This window comes from Prionailurus bengalensis, chromosome B4 (genome assembly GCF_016509475.1).
Source record: "Prionailurus bengalensis isolate Pbe53 chromosome B4, Fcat_Pben_1.1_paternal_pri, whole genome shotgun sequence".
NCBI lineage: Eukaryota > Metazoa > Chordata > Mammalia > Carnivora > Felidae > Prionailurus > Prionailurus bengalensis.
Window position 1 is genome coordinate 42,206,645 of NC_057358.1, and position 21,713 is coordinate 42,228,357.

Consider the following 21,713-nt stretch of genomic DNA (forward strand, 5'->3'; position numbering starts at 1 on the left):
TCTTGGCAGTATGGGAGCGAATTGAACATGTCCTCTGGGTCTCACTTGAGCAGACGACTCCAACATCCCTGCTGTGGCCGCAAGTCCCATCTGGACGGGAGGCTACTGAGCAGAGTGAAAGATGGGACTCCTGTCCCTCACACTGGAATTCTTCAGCCCAGATCTGTCCGTTGCCTTCTCCAAAGTGAGCTCCCCCTAAGATTGAGATGACTGTTCCACATTGTAATTCTCTGCACAGCACACTGGCAGCTTCCAGAGAGAAGTCAGAATCGCAGACGGTGCCCCATGTGTCGCCATGTTTCACTTCAACACGACCGGAGCAGGGAATATCCCCTCCAATTAGTCTGGGTTCCCTGTGGGCTGAAAAATAATAGTATTTCAGTGAGAAATGACATCACTCCCAGATTTTCCTTCATGATGGGGTTAGAAAAGGGAGGCTAGGGTGTTTAATGATTTTACCATACTTGCCCCCCTTGGCTGTTCTGCCTACAGTTGGGCATAGTGAATTCTAGATCTCCCCATTCCTCATTGGACCAATGCACCTGAGAGAATTTTTAGAACTTTGTCTCTTGGAATCAACCATTCCCAGAAGCATGATAGCTCTTTCCTTTCAATATTTTATATACATTATTCATAACACTGGAGACCATAGATACTGTGTATCTTCTTTTTGTATTATTTAGGTATACTCAGTTCTCTACCCACTGCAGTCTGGTGGTGGCCTGATCTCTCTGAATGGTTCTATGTAAAGTGTTGCAATATACTTCCTGTTTTCAAACTGATCGTGGGATTTCTTCTTCCCTTTGCTATATGCTACACTTGACACATGAGATACTCCTTTCTCCTGTTTTCTTTCCTGCCTGACCTGCTTTATCAGAACCTTTCACGCATTCCCTGACCAAGGTTCTATCCTCGATTCTCTCACCTTCCCTTAACTGCCCATACATATGTTTTCATCCATATGTTTCTCTTTAAATTTATGTTCATAAACATATCTTCTTGGACATCAGAACATAATGGGTTCAAAAGTGAATGAATTACTGCACTGACAGGAACACAGTAAGTATTCTTTGCTCAATTAATGCGATCCAAACCAAGTTAGAATCACTGAAGGGGCACCTGGGTGGCTCAGTTGGTTAAGTGTCTGACTCTTGATTTTGGCTCAGGTCACGATCTCATGGTTCATGAGTTTAAGCCCAGTGTTCAGTCTATTTGGAATTCTCTGTCTCCCTCTCTCTGCCCCTCCCTGCTCACTCTCTCTCTCTTTCAAAATAAATAAATACACTTAAAAAAAAAAGAGAGAGCATCACCTAAAATCCAACCACTTCTTTATCTAATTTATCTCATAAACAATGGTCACAGTGATAGTACTGAACATTAAATGAGAGCCTTTCTTTTTTTTTTTTTAATTTTTTTTTCAACGTTTTTATTTATTTTTGGGACAGAGAGAGACAGAGCATGAACGGGGGAGGGGCAGAGAGAGAGGGAGACACAGAATCGGAAACAGGCTCCAGGCTCCGAGCCATCCGCCCAGAGCCTGACGCGGGGATCGAACTCACGGACCGCAAGATCGTGACCTGGCTGAAGTCGGACGCTTAACCGACTGCGCCACCCAGGCGCCCCAAACGAGAGGCTTTCTATGTAGCACTTTACTAAGTACTGAACAAACACAACTCCATATAATCCTTAAGGATTAATCCCTAAGGGGGTAATTATTAATATCATCCCAATTTTACAAACAACGTAACTGAAACAGAGACGTGTAATAATTTGCGACAGCCACGTAAGGAGCTCGTGAAAGGCCAGGATTTGATCCAGGCAGTATGTTCCAGAGCCTAGAATATGGACCCTCACGGTATGCTGCACACGTGGAAAATCATTGAGGTCTGTCAGTCCTCCACATCTGTTGCTACTACTTTGACATAATTTATCATGTCACGTAGACCTTTGCAATGGCTTCCTGAATAATCTCCTTTTTCCGAGCCCTCTTTCTAATACATTTATGCCACGATCACAGGTGCGTTATAACATTTCAAGTATTTTCACATGATTTCTTTGTCTTCAAGACAATGTTTCTTTGCTACTTATACAACAGTTTATCCTTTCAACAAATAGTGTTAAGTGCCTACAATGTTTGAGGCATTTGTGTGGCCTAAACTGTCGGTCTCAGTTCAGTCCGTCAGTGCAAATAAATACTATTACTACCTACTACTACTAATCATAACCACAGCAGTTAACACGTGTTGATCACTCACTGGGTAATTCCTGTGAAGTAAGTGGCATTAATTACTAATCACTTTTCTTTTGAGGGAATGGAAGTACAGAGAGCTTTGGGAGATTCCCTAATGGCAGCCATCTGCTAAAATTAAAGAGAGATGGTAAATACCAATTTCTTCGCAAACTTTATAATGCTTTATGACGTCACCTTGAAGGCTTTCATATCTATTACTCTATCAATCATACCTGTTGCCCCAGCCTTAAAGAAGCCTGGTCATGCCACGCTTCTGTGCTTCTGCAGAAACTTCTCCGTCTATATTGCCCAACCTATGTACCTGGGAAAAAGCTACTTCTTTTCAAGGCTGCTCAGTTTCTTACCGATCGCCCTCGCCCCCAAGAACACACAGTTTAGCAGAAGATATACGTATACATGTTCATAGAATGATGCGTCCAAAACTAAAAATATATCTTAGTACAAAACTAGCAAATGAAGGTGTCATCAGCTCTGTTTGGGGACCGGTAGGAAAACTATAGAGAGTGCCATAAATCAGAACTGAGTTTTGAAATAAGAAGATACGGAATTTAACAAGTAAACAGTGTGCGGATCTGCATCTAAAGGATACAGTCATGAAACAGCACGGTGTAATTGAGGAATTATGAATAATTCAGTATGAATGGGATTTAAAAACGTAAAGAAGGGGCGCCTGGGTGGCGCAGTCGGTTAAGCGTCCGACTTCAGCCAGGTCACGATCTCGCGGTCCGTGAGTTCGAGCCCCGCGTTGGGCTCTGGGCTGATGGCTCAGAGCCTGGAGCCTGTTTCCGATTCTGCGTCTCCCTCTCTCTCTGCCCCTCCCCCGTTCATGCTCTGTCTCTCTCTGTCCCAAAAATAAATAAAACGTTGAAAAAAAAAATTAAAAAAAAAAAAAAACGTAAAGAAAAGATACACCAGAAATTAAGCTAAAGAAATGGAGCTCAGGCTTTAAGGATTCTCTTTGCCAAGTTGAGGAGTCCAATCATCAAGGTAGGAGTTTCTTTTGGCACACTCGAAACCGATTCAAATTATTTGGGAGATACAAACTATTCCCTTTAATTTATTTTTTTTATTTAAAAAAAATTTTTTTTTAACGTTTATTTTTGAGACAGAGAGAGACAGAGCATGAATGGGGGAGGGTCAGAGAGAGAGGGAGACACAGAATCGGAAACAGGCTCCAGGCTCTGAGCGGTCAGCACAGAGCCCGATGCGGGGCTTGAACTCACGGACCGCGAGATCCTGACCTGAGCCGAAGTCGGACGCTTAACCGACTGAGCCACCCGGGCGCCCCCTAATTTATTTTTTAAAGAAAGGAAGTGTATTTGAAATTGGACCTTCTAAAGAGCATACTTCTTTTAGAAATGCCTGCTGTCAAAGATCACTAATTCTTGTGACCCCTTGACATCACTCTCAGTGTGACACAGATATCCTAACAGCACTTGCCAATTTCCTAAAATGTTTCAGACCTGACTATATTCTGTATTGTGGCAGTATAAAACACCCCAACATGTTAAAATTTCACCACCTATCCATTAAATCTGTACAAGGCGAGTTTCTATCCTAATGTGAGTGGAAGAACATGTTGCTTTCTAAACGCAGTTCCCAAGTATAAAGCAAATAGTCCTTCTACGCCACAAATAATGAGAGACTCTGGAGCTGAGTCCTTAATTTCCTCTTGTTAAATCATTATCTGAGCGTGAAATTCCTCTAAGGTATCATTAGCTGGTATTCATCTGATCCCATCCCACTTTTGGACAGACCTAAACCTTTAAATAAAATCAGTTTCCTAGATTGAGCCAAATTCAGCTTTCTTATAACCTCTTTCTCTCTCACCTGGATCCGTCTCGAACAAAATAAAATAACGACCAATGCAAAAACCAACCAAAACATGAAACGAAACGAAACAATTTTCTCTTTCATGGCGAAAACTTGCTAAGCAAGTCTCTTCTTTAAATATCCTCTTTTCCTTTTTCCTAAAGTTTTGAATTCTGGACAAAGGGAAATTCTCCCATGCTGAAATGACTTGGAGATTCCATTCTAGCTTTTTTTCCCCCCATAAATCTGATAGTAACACATTGATCTACACCATGAGTTGGCTTCCTTATATTATTTATCTGCATACAAGGTTAGAATAGTCAAGATTTACTCCTTTAAGAGATTTCTTATCTGCTGAACCTGTGATTGCATTTTAACATAAAAACCGTTAATTGGATTTCTGTGCCTGGATTTAGCTCCTTTGATCAATAATTTAAACTTTCCCCTGGCATAAGTAACTGAATCCGTATTCAAATGAAGACACGTAGAACAAATATAAGAAAGAATTTGTTAGAAATACTTCCTTTTGTGTAATAATAGGTAAATGCACAATATGATTTTCAGAAGCATTAATACATTTTTATCATTTATTCCTTTTCAGACTCTGAAGAAGTTTAAATCACTCTAGTATCAAAACTATTTCTCAAACTTTAGGAAACTATAGCACACAAACCGCTGTCGCAGACAAAATGTTTAGGATTCAAAGTAGTTTTATAGCAAAATTTCCTAGACCTGTTTGTGACTGCTTTGCTAAACTGTGCATCAGAGATAAATTGTTGCTTTATCTATCTAGTCTTCCTACCCTGTTGAGTTCTTTGGCCCTTTTCAGCCCTAAAGCCCTGTGCTCTACAAAACTAAGAACTCTTAAGCATGTAAACAGATAATGGAATTTGTAGTTTGAACTTGGCAGGCAGAGACATAGTGTTTCCATGATGTTCCCCCTGGAAATCTTCTGGAAGTATCAAGAAATCAAGACACAAAATTACAAATTCTGTTTCTAGCAAAACCAGAAGAGAACTAAAGACCTGTGCCCCCAAGCCAGTAGAAGAGGTTGCAAAAGCTACATGATTATGACAAAAGAATTTACAAAAGAGAGCAGTGAACACACCTGGCACCGAGCAAAAAGAAAGGTAGAAAGAAAGAAAGAAAGAAAGAAAGAAAGAAAGAAAGAAGAAAGAAAGAAGAAAGAAAGAAAGAAAGAAAGAAAGGAAGGAAGGAAGAAAGAAAGAAGAAAGAAAGAGAAAGAAAAAGAAAGAAAGAAAGAAAGAAGAAAGAGAAAGAAAGAAAAAAGAAGAAAGAAGGAAGAAAGAGAAAGAAAGAAGAAAGAAAGAAAGAAGAAAGAAAGAGAAGGAAAGAAAGAAAGAAAGAAAAAAGAAGAAAAAGAAAGAAAGAAAGAAAGAAAGAAGAAAGAAAGAGAAAGAGAAAGAAAGAAAGAGAAAGAAAGAAGGAAAGAAAGAAAGAAAGAAAGAAAGAAAGTCCTGGAAACAAAGAGGTCCATTTCATGCTGCAAATTTATGCTACTCAGGATTTTTATCACATGCAGTTGCATAGAACCCTAACTAATTCAGAATATGTTACCATAAGTGAGGTAAATTTTGGATGCAGTTGAATGGAATCGATGGACAAAATATATAATAACCCAGATGTTATAGGCTGGAAAGCTAATGTCTTGTTATCCTAGGGAAGATATTTGGACAAATGTCACCTTGAAAAGAAAACCACATCCTTGCTGAAGCCGAAAACTCAGAGAACGTAATCAGAGAACAACAAAAAACAAAAAACAAAAAAAAACAAAAAAAAAAACAAAACAGAATGTGGGCATGACATAAATCCTCCTTGCCACTTTTTCCGCATTTATGGGAGAGATAAACTCAAGACTAGACGTAGCCAGACAGCAAGGCAGAAACAGAAAGAAAAATACCAATTTTGTGAAGGAGGCATGTTCTCATTGCAGCTACTAATGCATAATTAATTGACGGACCTATCATATGGAACTTGCAAGATCGGGGAAAAAAAAACCCCAAATAAACCCTAAGTATCCTGTCCCCCAAACTGAGGTGGTGATAAAACTGTAGGCTTAGCAGAAAATAGAATTGATTCTCCACATGCATAGACAATGAGCCTATCAGCAAAGATAAGATTTAAGTCCTGTTTTTCCTCCCAGACCCCTGGTTTCAAATGACCTTAGGGCAGTGGCCAATAAATCAAGGGGAACGGGCTGCTACAGCATAGTTCAAAGTTTGTAAATATATTCCTTGACTGTGGGTATTTCACGTAGCATTAGATGAAAGAAAACAGACCAGAAGCATACTAAGTTTGGGGAGAGTTGTTTTGCTGACTTTGAGGACAGCTGACCTCTGTGAACGATAACCCATAAAGCAATCCAAGGGCCCCTGAGCCAGTATCAGCAGAAAGCGGATTGTGAAAGGTGTTCAGCCTTCAAACCGCACTCAGCAATGACCGTGGAGAGCTCCAGTAGGAGAAACTGCCCGGAGAAGAGAACCTGGGCCCAGGAAGGACAGTGAAGAGAGGACAACTTTTCAGAGGGCAGAACCTGGCCTATGAGATTCGCTTACCAGGGAACTCAGTCAGTTGCAGGGCAACTCATTCTTCTTGACCAATAAGGTTTGGTAATTACTGCGGCGAAACAACTCTCACTATTTCTTGGTGACCACAGAACCACCCAAACAGCCTTAAGCTGCTTACCTACTTGACTTATTTAAAAATTTTTTAATGTTTATTTTGAGAAAGCGGGGGAGGGGCAGAAAGAGAGAGGGAGACACAGAATCCAAAGCAGGCTCCAGGTTCTGAGCTGTCAGCACAGGGCCCGACTCGGGGCTCGAACTTACACACTGCGAGGTCATGACCTGAGCCAAAGTCGGACACTTAACCAGCTGAGCCACCCAGGTGCCACCTATTTGACTTATTTTAATGAAAAAAAAGTAAACTTTTCTTTAGCCACTCTTATTTGGCTTTCTTTCGGCCAAGTTGGGTGCTGCCCAACTTAATTCTAATTAATATAAAATACAATTATAGGAAAATATTTAGAAGAAAATTATCAGGGGCGCCTGGTGACTCAGTCGGTGGAGTGTCCAATGCTTGGTTTTGGCTCAGGACAAGATCTCATGGTTCGTGAGGTCGAGCCCCTCGAGGTTCTGTGCTGGCAGTGGGGAACCTGCTTGGGATTCTCTCTCTCCTTCTACCCCTCTCCTGCTCATTCTCTCTCTCTCTCTCTCTCAAAATAAACAAATAAACTTAAAAAATTAATAAATAGAAGGGGCTCCTGGGTGGCTCAGTTGGTTGAGCGTCCAACTTTGACTCAGGTCATGATCTCATGGTTCATGAGTTTGAACCGCATGTTGGGCTCTGTGCTGACATCTCAGAGCCTGGAGTCTGCTTAGGATTCTGTGTCTCCCTCTCTCTCTGTCCCTCCCCTGCTTTTTCTCTCTCTCTCTCTCTCAAAAATAAACATAAAAGAATTTTAAAATTAAATAAAAGAAAATAATCAGACATACGAGTATGCTTACACATGCTCAAACACAGGCAAAGTCCCCCCAAAAAGTTATATAGAGAAATATAGTTCATAGTTAGTTGTAACATAATGCATGATGACAATAAATATTATGTATACATCATATGACAACATAAAAATGCATAATATGACTAAAGTTAAAGTCAAATATATCTCCCATCTCTAAAAAGTAATCCAATCAGAGTTTTTTTTGGAAAATAAATCATTATTCTATGATGAACACAAGTGATGCACCTAGAACAAAATGATTCATAAAGGTTGAAAATAAATAAAGCAATAGTTGTGGTAATAACATCAGACAAGTCTGATTCAGGACAAAAATCGTTCAACCATAGAAAAGGGGAGGGGTGCCTGGGTGGTTCATGGGTTTGAGTCCCACGTGGGGTTCTGGGCTGACAGCTCAGAGCCTGGAGCCTGCTTCGGATTCTGTGCCTTCCTCTCTCTCTGCCCCTCCCCCACTCATGCTCTGTCTCTCTCTGTCTCTCAAAAATGAATAAACATTTAAAAAATTTTAAAAAAAGGAAAGGGTAAACTTTATAATACTAAAAAGAACAATTCACAATGACCACATAACAGTCATAGGAAGATCTATGTCCCAGATTCATAGAGCATCAATTCATCAATTATATGATACAGTCACTGGTATACTCAGTGAAAAACCTATAACCTCACATATTTATATTAATAACTAGGAAAAAATCAACATTAATCAAGCCCTGAACTCAAGAAGTTAAGTTAGGAGGAAATCAGAAAGGAATTATAGAAAGAAAAGCAAACTGTAATGAATTAGAAAACATTAGGATTAATTAAAAAAAATCTAAATGCTAGTTCATTAAAAAAATGCTAAATAAACCACACTCACTTTCTCTAATAAAAGAAATTAAAAGCATAAATAAAATCATACAATAATAAATGATCAGAAGAGAAATGTCCTGGATAGAGAAGTAATTTCAGAAAGGTCTTTAAATATTGATACAAAATTGTGGTCAAAATACTTTATGAAGTGAATACTAAGGTACAGAACAATTTACCTAATATGCCACCATTTGAACAACAAAATGGGGTGAAACTTATACATGGATTTGTTTGTATTTACATAAAATATTTCCTAAAGAATATATAAATACCCCAACCACATGACTTGTTTGTGTAGAGTAGAATTGGACAGCTGGGGATAGCATTTGGGAAGAGCTTACACTTTAATTTTGAAGTGTAAACCATGTGAATATATATTAAAAAAAATTTTTTTTAATGTTTATTTTTGAGAGAGACAGAGAGACAGAGTCTGAGCAGGGGAGGGGCAGAGAGACAGAGGGAGACACAGAATCTGAAACAGGCTTCAGGCTCTGAGCTGTCAGCACAGAGCCTAATGCGGGGCTGAATCTTGAACTCAAGAACTGTGAGATCATGATCTGACCTGAAGTTGTACCCTTGACCAACTGAGCCGCCCAGGCACCCTACAGAAATCTTTTTTAAAAATGAAAAGAATGGGGTGCCTGGGTGGCTCAGTCGGTTAAGCGTCCGACTTCAGCTCAGGTCACGATCTCGCGGTCCGTGAGTTCGAGCGCCGCGTCGGGCTCTGGGCTGATGGCTCAGAGCCTGGAGCCTGCTTCGGATTCTGTGTCTCCCTCTCTCTCTCTGCCCCTCCCCCGTTCATGCTCTGTCTCTCTTTGTCCCAAAAATAAATAAACGTTAAAAAAATTTTTTTTTTAAAAAATGAAAAGACGGATGATTGAAAAGCAGATATGTATCCTCAAATTTGCATCTTAAAAAACTGTCTTTTTACAGTCAGAGGATAATTTCTATGTAAATAGAAGTAGACACTTCTACTGTGTAACATCAGGGAATGCACCCAGGGGCACAACTAGGTTAGGATGTATCTGGAATAAAGCCACTGGTTCGTGGACACACAGCACCGTATGACTTGATCTGCATGTGTTCAATGGTTTTGCTCTTAAATTGCTTTCTCTGAAGTCTTTCTTTTACCATATCTGCAATATGTTACCTTACAGTTGTTAAAAAGGCACCGCTTTTCAACAAAACATTGTTTTGTTGCTAACAAAGCATTCGTATAAATGTGATTAGCATAAAATACTAGAGATTATCCATAAGCCAGGCCAACTCACAGCTCATTTTGGAACATTTAAAAGAGGTTGCAGGGAAACACACAAAAATATTCGGAAAGAAGAAACTCCTTCTTTTACTTTTTAAAATCACATACTTTTAAAAATCATTTGGTTGACCTTCCCATGAAAGACACTTTTAAGGTCTACCTTAAAAATTTTGATCCTTCTTAATTTTTCATATTTCTACGGATTTAAAAATGACTCAGTTGTTTTGTTTTGTTTCTTAACCAACAAACAAAGGAAAAGAAGAGAGAGAGAGAGAGACGGAAACCAAGAAACAGACTCTTCACTACAGAGAACAAATGGATGGTTACCAGAGAGGAGGTGGGCAGGGGGATGGGTTAAATGGATGATGGGTATCAAGGAGGGCATTTGTGATGAGCACCAGGTGTTGTATGTAAGTATTTTTTGTTAATGTTTTAATTTATTTTTGAGAGAGAGAGACAGAGACTGAGAATGAGTGGGGCAGGGGCAGAGAGAGAGGGAGACACAGAATCAGAAACAGGCTCCATGCTCTGAGCTGTCAGCACAGAATCCAACGTGGGGCTCAAACTTGAACTCGTGAACTGTGAGATCATGACCTGAGCCAAAGTTGGACCCGTAACTGACTGAGCCACCCAGGCACCCCTGTGAGTATTGAATCACTAACTTGTACATTTGAAACTAATATTACACTGTATGTTAACTAATCAGAATTTAAATCAAAACAAAAGCAAAAAACAAACAAAAAAAGAAACAAAAAGAAAAATTACTCAAAAGCTAAAATGGACAAAAAGCAAACACAAAAATAAAACAAAACAAACCTGCGACCAAGGTACAAAATGAATGACAAGTTTCTCTGAAATTTGCGCAATGGGATAGATATTTTCTGGTTGCTTGAGTGATGTCTAGTCCTAGGGACCGATGTCTCTCATCGGTTTCAAGGCTGTTACTGGAAATTTACACTCTTGGAATTCATGTTCTTCACATGTTGATAGAAAGTCTTACCTGAGCAAGTAACTTTAGCTTCCTCGTAGTGATCACAGCTAAGTCCACCCCATTGCCAATTCTTGCAGTCCCAGAAAGACGTTTCATTTCCATTACAGCTGCCTAAAAACAGCCATGTTGTTGTTGCCTTGGTTTTGGAATAACTCTGATAGGATGTTTTGAGAGCAGATCCACATCCCAGCTGCCTGCAAACCACATCAGCTTCTTTCAGTCCCCAGTTTCTGTCACACACTTTCCCTACCAGTTTCTGAATTTCCACCTCCACTGTCCCAGCACAGCGGCTGCCTCCACCTACAAGTCTTAGCTCCAAATCTGTTCCATCTGCAAAAGAAGCACACACTTAGGCCACAGATACACATGGAGGTTAGCTCCCAAAGGATATATTCTTTACCTTGCTCCTTCCCAGATACTGTGAGGCATTTGGAAATTATGGCTTATCCACCCCCTCGCTTTTTTAATGGCCAGTAGAGGCCATGACTTTGGTTAAAAACAGGATTATAGGGGGGCGCCTGGGTGGCTCAGTCGGTTAAGCGGCCGACTTCGGCTCAGGTCATGATCTCGCGGTCCGTGAGTTCGAGCCCCGCGTCGGGCTCTGTGCTGACAGCTCAGGGCCTGGAGCCTGTTTTGGATTCTGTGTCTCCCTCTCTCTGACCCTCCCCCGTTCATGCTCTGTCTCTCTCTGTCTCAAAAATAAATAAACGTTAAAAAAAAAAGAAAAAAAAAGAAAAAAAAAGAAGAAAAAACAAACAGGATTATAGGTTCAAAGTTTAAGAAAAATTGTCAATGGGGGGCGCCTGGGTGGCTCAGTCAGTTGAGCGTCTGACCTTGGCTCAGGTCATGATCTCACGGTTTGTGAGTTCGAGCCCTGCATCGGACACTCTGATGTCAACATAGAGCCTGCTTTGGATCTTCTGTCCCCCTCTCTGCCTCTCCCCAGCTTGTTCTATAAATAAATAAATAAATAAATAAGAAAAAAAATTGTCAATGGCAGCATGTCAGAGATATTTGAAAAAGACCTAACATTTTGTGTCTCGGAGCTCCAGGGAGATTTAGAATCTTAAATGTGGTCCCTAAGAGCAGCCTGAATAATTACTGCACAAAATAGTCAGACAACCCTCCAAACCAGCCAAATAAAGACTATGTTTAAGATTACTCACGACTGTGAAAGAATCCCCAACAAGGAAATTAGCAGACATTTCTATCGCTCACGTCTCCCCCCCCCCCCCCCCCCATGCCTACTCCTAAAGAACACAAGTCCTTCCTTCTCTGTTTTTCTCTTAACTTACCGGAACATGTGACACCAGCGTCTTCATTATGGTTGCAATAATGCTTTCCCCATTCATGGTGCCTGCACTGCCAGAGGGCAGACTCGTGTCCGTGGCAGGAAACACTGTCAAGCCAAATGTGTCCACTTCCTTCACTGGCATTAACTCGACCAATGGCGGTGATGGCAGTTGGGCATCCCAGGTGCTTACATGTCACAGCAGCATCATTGCTATCCCAGCCATCATCACACACTGTCCCCCATTCCCCTTGGAATCTCACTTCTAATCTTCCTGAACATGCAGTGACTCCTTCCACCAGTCTCAGGCTCAGATCCGCTCCATCTGTAAGAGGGACACAAAACAAATCAGTGATAAAGAAACAAGAATAAGGGGCAAATATAAATAGGGACAGAAAAGAGTGATATAATACCACTGAAAATCACTGGATGTGAAGAGGAGTGCCTTGGGCAAGAAGACAGGACTTTTCAGAATAGCCAGTATCACAAAGCCAAGAAGAAACAAGTGTTGGCGAGGATGTGGAGAAAAGGGGACCCTTGTGCACCGTTGGTGGGAATGCAAACTGGTCCACTGTGGAAAACCGTATGGAGGTTCCTCAAAAAACAAAAAGAACTACCCTATGATTCAGTAATGGCACTACTAGGTATTATCCCCCAAAATACAAAAACTCACGTGAACCCCTGTGTTTATTGCAGTATTATTTATAATAGCCAAATTATGGAAGCAGCCCAAGTGTCCATTGGTAGATGGACCTGATAGATGGACCAGCTCCTCAGTCCAAAAGTGAGCAAAGAGAAAAGGGACCTCATCATGACTACTTTCACCTTCCCCCCAATCAATATCCTCAAAGAACAGAACTTGATTCTGAGTGGTATCTTACAATAAACAAATTGCCTTTTTCCTCTGGTGGTTTTAGCATTTGCTGCCACAATGCTGTTTATTATGATTCCTCAGTATTGAGAAGAAATGTACTGGTCGAGGACCTAGAAGGATTTTGGTGGGTAAATGGTAATGGGAGGTACCATTGTGGTTTTTTTCTCTCCCATATCCCTTTCGCTTTCTTCAGCTAACAAAATCTATCTTCTCTGTAGGAGTCCCATTTTTTATGGCCCGAACAATAGATGGTCATGTTTTTCAACAACAACAAAAAAAGCCAATTTAAGAAGGAAAAAACCAAAACCCCCATGGCATTGGTTCAGTGTTTGGATCCAGCCATGCATGAAGCCAACTGTACCTCGTGGATTCCCCAGTTTCCGGAGTCAGTATTCTCTTTCCTTAAAGTTGGTTTGAATTGAGTTTCCTCATTTGAAAAAAAAAAGGGGGGGCCGGGAGGGGGGAGGTATCTGGTGAATACAGGGACATCTTCACTCTACTATATTTTCTAAATGTTCTCTGGGGTTCAAGACCTACTAGGTCTGCCTCCACATAAGAACTCAAGTGACAAAAGGAGAGTGTCATTCCTGTACATGCAAATCCAATGTCCCTTTGCCCTGAGTAAGCATGGAACATGAAAGTCTCCAGATAGACACAGAACCTATTTGTACCGTAGCACTAGCATCAAGGAGGTCTTAATAGAAAACCAGATTAATTTTTATCATTTGATTCTGTGAATTTGAACTAATATTTGGGAAGGGGTGGGTTTTAATGTGGCTAAACCCTCTGCAGGTAGAGGACGATAAGGGGTGTGATTTCTTTTCAAAACTCATCCACAAAGCACAAGGTGCTAATTAAGCTGTTTTTTTCCTTAATTCTTTTCTTCTTCTTCTTTTTTTTTTTTTTTTTTTTGGCAGGGGTTGGGGGTGGTACGGGGAAGAGGGAGGATGATTGGATTATTCTCTAAACACCTCCTTCTAGCTTCATGACTTGGACCTCAGGTTCACTGTTCATCCTTCCCCGCTAACGCAGGGAGCCTCATTTCAGCTGCGGTAAAAACTCCACAGGTTTCAGATCAGGAACCAGAAATTAGGCAATAAAGTGATCAAGGAAGCAGGCTTCATTATGGTTTTAAGAGTTCGAGCTTTTGAGACTCTCACCCCCTTTCTTTTGTCCTCTCATGAAGAACAGAACAGACCCGGATCAGTCCTTACCTAAGCAAATCACTCCAACATCCTCAGCGTGATCACAGTTATGCTTTCCCCATCCTTCGTGTTTGCATTTCCAGAGAGCTGACTCATTTCCACTGCATACGAGATCATCAAACCAGATTGGTCCCGAACCTTCTCCAAAATTAGCTGAACCAGAGAAACTGACAGCACTTCCACATTCAAGTTGTTTACAAACCACAGAAGCATGATCTATGTTGAAGTTATCATCACACACTGTTCCCCACTGTCCTTGGAACTTGACCTCTATTCTTCCAGAACACTGGTTGCCTCCATTCATCAGCCGCATCTCCAAATTGGATCCATCTGGAGCAGAGGAAAGAACCAGAGTTCAGAAGTGATTTTAGGAAATGAGCTTCCTCTGGATACTTGAGATTTGATGCTGTTTTTGAAAATGGTGCCTCATTTTGGACGCTGCCCATTTTTTTTTTATTTTTATTTTTTTAAACATTTTTTTTTCAACGTTTATTTATTTTTCGGACAGAGAGAGAGACAGAGCATGAACGGGGGAGGGGCAGAGAGAGAGGGAGACACAGAATCGGAAACAGGCTCCAGGCTCTGAGCCATCAGCCCAGAGCCTGACGCGGGGCTCGAACTCACAGACCGCGAGATCTTGACCTGGCTGAAGTCGGACGCTTAACCGACTGCGCCACCCAGGCGCCCCATGGACGCTGCCCATCTTTACACAGTGGGGAATTTTAATCTTTTAAAGATCAACCGACAACTAGGATTTTCATCTATACCTATTTACCAAGGAGGATGCTCTACAGATTAAAATCTGCTTTCTGTTTTGTTTTGTTTCCCTCCAGGATTAAGACAGAACACACACTCTTTTATGTAGAATAGACAAATTTGACTCCAAACACCTATTTAAAAGACTAGAAAAAATAAAGTTGGTCCATACAACAAAGTAGCAAAAACTGGCAAGCTGGTCATTTGTTGAACATTTGAAATCTTGATTTTAATCTTGCTTTATCAGCAACAGTTGAGAGCATGAAGATTAGAAACAGGAAAAAGTGAAAAACAAAAATGCATGAGCATGCGCAACGGTTTGCAAAAGCATCCTCTGGTACACCAAATTAATAAAAGTTGAGGAAAAATAAATCAAAATAATTCATTTCCTACCAATATCCTGTTTGAATCAAAGCTTTTTTACCCCCTTCCCCAACGCATCTGGTACCATTTTTAGCAAAGAACAGCTTTCTCATAAAGAAAATTCTCTCTATACACTCTTCCCTAGATTTTTCTGTGAGAACTAAAATACCCAAGAAAAGGAGATTTGGGATGAAATTCGGGGACATCCGAAAAACAAAATCTGTGCTTAAACAAAATGTTTAGATCCGATTTTTTTTTTTGAGAAAGTAACCCACTTTCAAAAGCTCTAAATACCAGGCAAAGACCTCTGCTTAACAGGATTTTTTTATCCTGACAATTTATAGTAAGAAAAATAATAATTGGCAATTAAAATAGGCATGTGGTGTCCCGGATGTATCATAGATGCTACCTTCTTCACAGCATTAGGCATTATATATTATTTCCACTACCCCTCCTTCACAGATTCTCAATTTGCCTAATTGTCACAGGAAACAAAACAAAACAGAAAGCAAATTTTAATCTGTAAAACATCGTCTTTGGCAAGCAGGTGTAGATGAAAATCCTAGTTGTTAGTTGGTCTTTAAAAGATTAAAATCCCCCACCATGTAAGGATCCTAATTGTCCATTATCCCTACTTAGAACATTCTCAATTTGCCTAATTGTCACAGGATCACACACCCAGAAGAGAGTAGAGCCAGGATGTGAAAAGAAAAAGCAGTCTAACACCAGCGTTTATTGTCTTCACTGTTATACTCTGTTGTCCCAGTGCGTGTGATAATAGCAAAATCTCCCAAGAGGCAGAGCATTGAGGATTGAGCATTAGTCAGGGTGGGGAAATCTCAGAAATACGGGTTCTGAAAACTTGTGAAACTAGGGAGTCATTGAGTGGCTAGGCGTGCACCAGTTGGAGCTTTAGCTGTGTAAACTTCCAAAAGCAAATCTGATTAGTTCTATCCTTAAGTATAAAACACTGAAAACAAGAGTTAAAAGCTGCACTGGGGTCTCAGCTTAAACACTCAGCTCTGTATTGCAATATAGTGAGAGCCTGGCAAAATTTATTATGATTTTTAACTTTGCTGTAGATGCTCGATGTAGATGTTACTATTGTTGTTCTGAATCTTCCCCCATAATGATTACTGATAGCAGACAAGGAGGAGGAAGAGGAGGAGGAGGAGGAGGGGAGGGAAGAAGAGAAGAAAGAAGGAAGGAAGGAAGGAAGGAAGGAAGGAAGGAAAAGAAAGAGAACTGAGTTGTCAAGTAATGAGAAACAGTGAGCTATGCAGAAACTAAAGTTAATTTTTACCACTTACTAGACCAGTAGCTCCACATGTTTTAAGCACTGAGTTTCCAGAAACTGAAGCTCAGAAATGTTTAACAAAATAACATTAACGAGTGTCTGAGTTGGAATTTTGTCCCTCACTTTTCTAGATCCTAGCCTGTCTTGCTCACGTACACCACAATGATTGCATAGGGATTAGTCCTTTTTAAAACCAGTCCCGTGGAGGAGATGGTCTCTAAGAAAGAGGCTAGGAGGTGAGAGAGTTGATAAAAGCCAGTGAAATGAGCAAGGAGAAATGGGAAGCCCAGGAATCTGAATTGGGTCATAAATATGAGCTTGGGATCTGTCAGCAGAAAGGTCTGACCCATAACTTTCTGAGTTATTGTAAGGTCAACTGAGATAAAGTTTACGAAATGTTTTGCAAATTAAAACCACCATGTAAATGAAATGAACAGCACTGTGCACCGGAGAAAGCAATAATACTTTGCAAAACATCCTTCCTCCAGGATTAGCGCTAGGAATATTTATTTCTTGATCCAATAAGTCGATTAGCAGTTAATGGACAAAAAGGTGAATGCATGAAAGCAGTGTGTCACTGAGAAAGAGGACAAGGAATTAACTTAGATATCATGATATTTTTATGTAAGGAGTAGAAACTCATAGGAGGTTTACTGACCATGAAATTAAAACTGGTCACTTCCTCGTCGATTGCAGTGTTCAGAATCTTTTGATTTTTTTCTTTTTTTAGGGGGTTTGTCTGCATTTTCTGGTCTATTGGAAATGGATTGGGTAGTTTTATACATGGACTGAGGACTTACAGACAGCGAACTGGCCCCTTTTCGTTTTCAACCCATCTACATATTGGTTCCTCCCACAGAGCATTTCATGTCAAGATTTTGACTTTTTAAAAATATTTATTTATTTATTTTGAGAGAGAGAGAGAGTGTGTGTGCATGCGTGCAAGCTGAGGAGGGGCAGAGATTGAGAGAGAGCGCGAGAGCGAGAGCGAGAGCGAGAGCCAGGATCCCAAGCAAGCTCCCCTGTCAGCACAGAGCCAAACACAGCGCTCAAACTCATGAATCTCTACATCATGACCTGAGATGAAACCTAGAGTCGGTCGCTTAACTGACTGAGCCACCCAGGCACCGGAGGCTTGGACTTTTGCAAGTCTTACCTGAGCAGGTCACACCAGCATCCTGTTGGTGAGTGCAGTTATGCTTTCCCCATCCTTCATGTTTGCAGTCCCAGAGAGCGGACTCATTCCCTCGGCAAGAAACATGATCCATCCAAATGCGTCCAGAGCCTGGCCTGGAATTAGCCCATCCAGTGGCTTTGATAGCAGTGGGACAACCCAGCTGCCTACAAATCACGGAGACCTCATCCATGCCCCAGTCATTATTACACACAGTTCCCCATTCCTCCTGGACTTTCACCTCCACTCTCCCAGTGCACCTGTCTTCACCGTCCGCCAGCCTCAGCTCCTTCTCCGCTTCTCCTGCAACAATGCATAAAGGCAGCAGTTGGTCGGGATCCAAAGAGCAAGCTGAAAATTAGTATTCTTTCGATTACTATTTATTTGTCAAAGCCAAATTGGAGAAACATGCCTGGCCTCATCCACGGTACGATAGGAGAATGCTATTTGGGAATACACATATCAGCATCACAGGTTTCAGATAAAGTAATGACCTAAAACCAGTAAAGCTAAGTAACACAATTCTGATGTTCTTTATAATGTCAACTTGCATAATCTCCACGGAAAGTTTACTATTAAAAGAGGATACTTCAGGGGCGCCTGGGTGGCGCAGTCGGTTAAGCGTCCGACTTCAGCCAGGTCACGATCTCGCGGTCCGTGAGTTCGAGCCCCGCGTCAGGCTCTGGGCTGATGGCTCGGAGCCTGGAGCCTGTTTCCGATTCTGTGTCTCCCTCTCTCTCTGCCCCTCCCCCGTTCAGGCTCTGTCTCTCTCTCTGTCCCAAAAATAAATAAACGTTGGAAAAAAAAAAAAAAAAAAGGATACTTCAGAACTGTATAGGGATGAGCCATGTAAGTTTCTCCAAATTCCTAAGATGGCAAAGATGAAGAGACCAGTCATAAGGAATTTAACACCCATTGTATACATATATGTAAAACACCATGAATTTTTAAAATACTACGCGCAATCTGATCAAAACTTTTCTACTTAAATGGAAATTGAGATGGAGATATTCTCCTACTGTCTCCTACCATAAAATAATCCCTTCTCCCTCCCAACCCCTCCCAAATGTCTCAGCTCCCATCCTATGATTATTTTAAATAACCTAAGAATCTGTGCTCTCACGCATATATATCTGACCTCCCTCAGTACATTTTTAGGTAAACTTTGGCATTTGAATTTATTGAAGTGTTCCGAAAATTCCATTTCATCCCAATAATTCTGAGGTTTTTCTCCAGAAAAACCCTATTCCCTCTTTTGTTAGGCAGACATTATTTCAAATCTTTAAACAAAATGCACTGTCCCCCCCCCCCCCCCATGTAACAGTTTATTTTATTTTGGGGGAAAGTGTGCTAATATTTTGTTCCTTTTTTGATGTCATGTGGTTAGGATCTTACTTTGTACTTTTAATATCTGACCCTTTGAAATCATGAAGTGTGTTTTTTAGATGCTGTTCAGCCTTCAGGAGAATTGTTTGCTTTTCAGTAATTTTTGTCAGACTGGCTAAGACTGCAAGTAAATTTGACAAAGCACTCACCAAGAGAATTGGTGATCAAGCAGGAACTGAGAACTGAGACCACAGCCACAGTGGAGGGACTCAAGAGAACAAACCATCTTCTAAAGTCTATGGGGGAAAAAAAAAAAAAAAGGACAACAGTATTGTCTTCCCAAAGAGACTTTGGAGAATTTTGAGATTAACAAGGAAAGTCCAACCAAGACAAAGAACCTTTCCTTCAAAATGGCAAGGCGGAATGGACACATTCACACCCAGAATCATACAGTCTCAATGAAAAAGCTTTGAAACTGTTCATGTTGATAGGCAACCCAGAGGTGAGGAATTGGAAGCAAGTTGAGGATGGAGAAGAATTTCAAAAGCAGACTTTAAGACCTGGAAAATCAAAACACCATCTGTGAAATTTAGCAGGGAGCAGTTCCCTCCACAGGCACAAAACAATATTCAACTACAGAGGTCCCCGTCTCCAAGCCCACTTGATCCAGATGGTTAGGTGGAAAGTTCCATGAGGGAATGGATTGTACCTATCAAGTTCAGCGCTGTTTCACCAATACCTGGTATACTGCCTGCTAAAGAGTAGCTGAACATTAATGGAATAAAGTGGCCATGTTTCTTTGTGAAAAACCAAAATATTGTATAGAGTGTAAAACTCTAAAGCTTTTATCACTCTCACTTCTTAGTCGTACTCTAACCCAACACTTGCGTAAAAGTCCGAATGCTTTGGTAACAACACAGGAGCACCCACTTTGGGATAAGTCACTGAACTGTAAGCTTATGACTCATGCTTTCATGTGGCATGCTATCCTTCGATAAAAAAGCTCTGAAAAAAAAATTAAAAGTGCTAAATGAGTTTAGCACATTCATAGAAATCAGAAAGCAGATTTCAACACGCAGGGATGCTATTGTAAAGTTCCTCTAGGTGATGAACTTTCAATCAATATTCATTCCAGCGCGTTCTATCTTTTCTAACCATTGTTTCCAGACTCAATACTGTTCAGTTCATTTCAGCCCCTTTCTGAGTCTCACCTCAGCGGTTTGACGAAATGGATGCCAAATCTAATCTTTATCTCCCACCTTCAATTTTGAATCTATGGCAGACACAAGTTACTGCCATGGAAGCTTCATGTCCATTTCCCATCCCTCACTGATGCCAGCCACTATCATGTAAGACCCATTGACTGCCAGAATCATTTTATGTTACATTAAAAGGTAAATGGGGAATAAATAAGAAATGTTACCAGTAGGTCCAGAGTTTCCATGTAGCACCATTCTGAGTTTGTCCAGTCCAAAGTTTGAACGCTTTCTGAATCCTCTTGTGTTATTCCCTAGGAGTGTTCTGCTAAAGAAGAGGACCGCTAAAAATTCTAAAACATTATCTCACTTCTGCACACACACACATACAAATCCAGAAAGGCTACATAACAGGAGGTGGAGTCAATCAAAAAAGGGAAGTCATTCAAAAGACTGAGGTTCCCTTTCATACTCATGTTTTCTGCAGTATGGGACATGAAACAACCAAAGGAAATTGAGAAATATTTACTACGGATTTACAAAAATTAAGGGGAAATATTAACTCATGGACTGTTGTTATTGAAACGCATATTTATATTTCTGTACTTTGTTTTGGACAAATACAGTAGAAACAAAAAGGATAGGGGCACCAGGGTGGCTCAGTCGGTTGAGCGTCCGACTTCAGCTCAGATCACGATTTCGCCCTTTGTGGGTTGGAGCCCTGTGTCAGGCTCTGTGCTGACAGCTCTGAGCCTGGCACCTGCTTCTGATTCTGTGTCTCCCTCTCTCTCTGCCCCTTCCCTGCTCGTGCTCTGTCTCTCTGTCTCAAAAACAAACAAACATAAAAAGAAAAAAGAAACCAAAAGGACAGTCATGCAGTCAAGTTGTGCCAAAAAGCTAAAGGGAAACAAGCAAAGTGTAATTAAATAATGTTTTATCATTATAAGCACTTTGAATACTATTACCATAATCAAATGTGGTATGAATGAATAATTTTGTGTAGATTGTCTATACAACGTCACTTGTATTTCTTTTCTAATGAAATGAAGAGCAACAATAAAATCAGCCATGACCATTACAGATCCTAAAAATGGTGAAATGAAAATTTACAAGACATAATTTTAGCTCCAAGTAACGCAAATTCGAGGGACAGAAACACACACGTTAACGATGATAAACATAGGTTCAAAGCGCAGGGTGAAAAATAGAGAAAAAAAGAGGTCATACAAAGTGGGATACAGGAATAAACAGTCAGAAAACCCTTTTCCGTGAGGACATACTTAAGTTGTGTCCTAAAATATGTGGAGGACTTTGCCCAAAAGAAGAAAAGGTACAAGGATTCAAAGCGCAAGAAACAACCCATATGAAACAATACAGGCGTGTGAAAACATGGAAATTTGATGGTTCATGATGCCATAAATATTCTCAGGTATTAGTGGGGGACCAGAACAGGTGAGTTAAAGAAGCATCCCCAGTCTTCCAAGGAGACACTCACTACAATCCAGTTCCTCAAGGGCATACTGATATCTGTC

The 21,713-nt window shown here is 40.7% G+C and overlaps 1 protein-coding gene across 1 annotated transcript in view; it reads right to left on the reverse strand.

The window, feature by feature from the left end:
- The window catches only part of CD163 (CD163 molecule), a 30,548-nt gene extending 9,979 nt beyond the window's left edge, over positions 1-20,569 (reverse strand). Inside the window, 7 exon segments of the mRNA XM_043561911.1 lie at positions 46-360; positions 10,709-11,029; positions 11,995-12,315; positions 14,079-14,399; positions 17,642-17,962; positions 19,195-19,281; positions 20,409-20,569. Of these exon segments, the coding sequence (XP_043417846.1) occupies positions 46-360; positions 10,709-11,029; positions 11,995-12,315; positions 14,079-14,399; positions 17,642-17,962; positions 19,195-19,281; positions 20,409-20,439 (1,717 nt within the window). The 5' untranslated portion in view covers positions 20,440-20,569.
- Between the last annotated feature and the right edge of the window lie 1,144 nt (positions 20,570-21,713).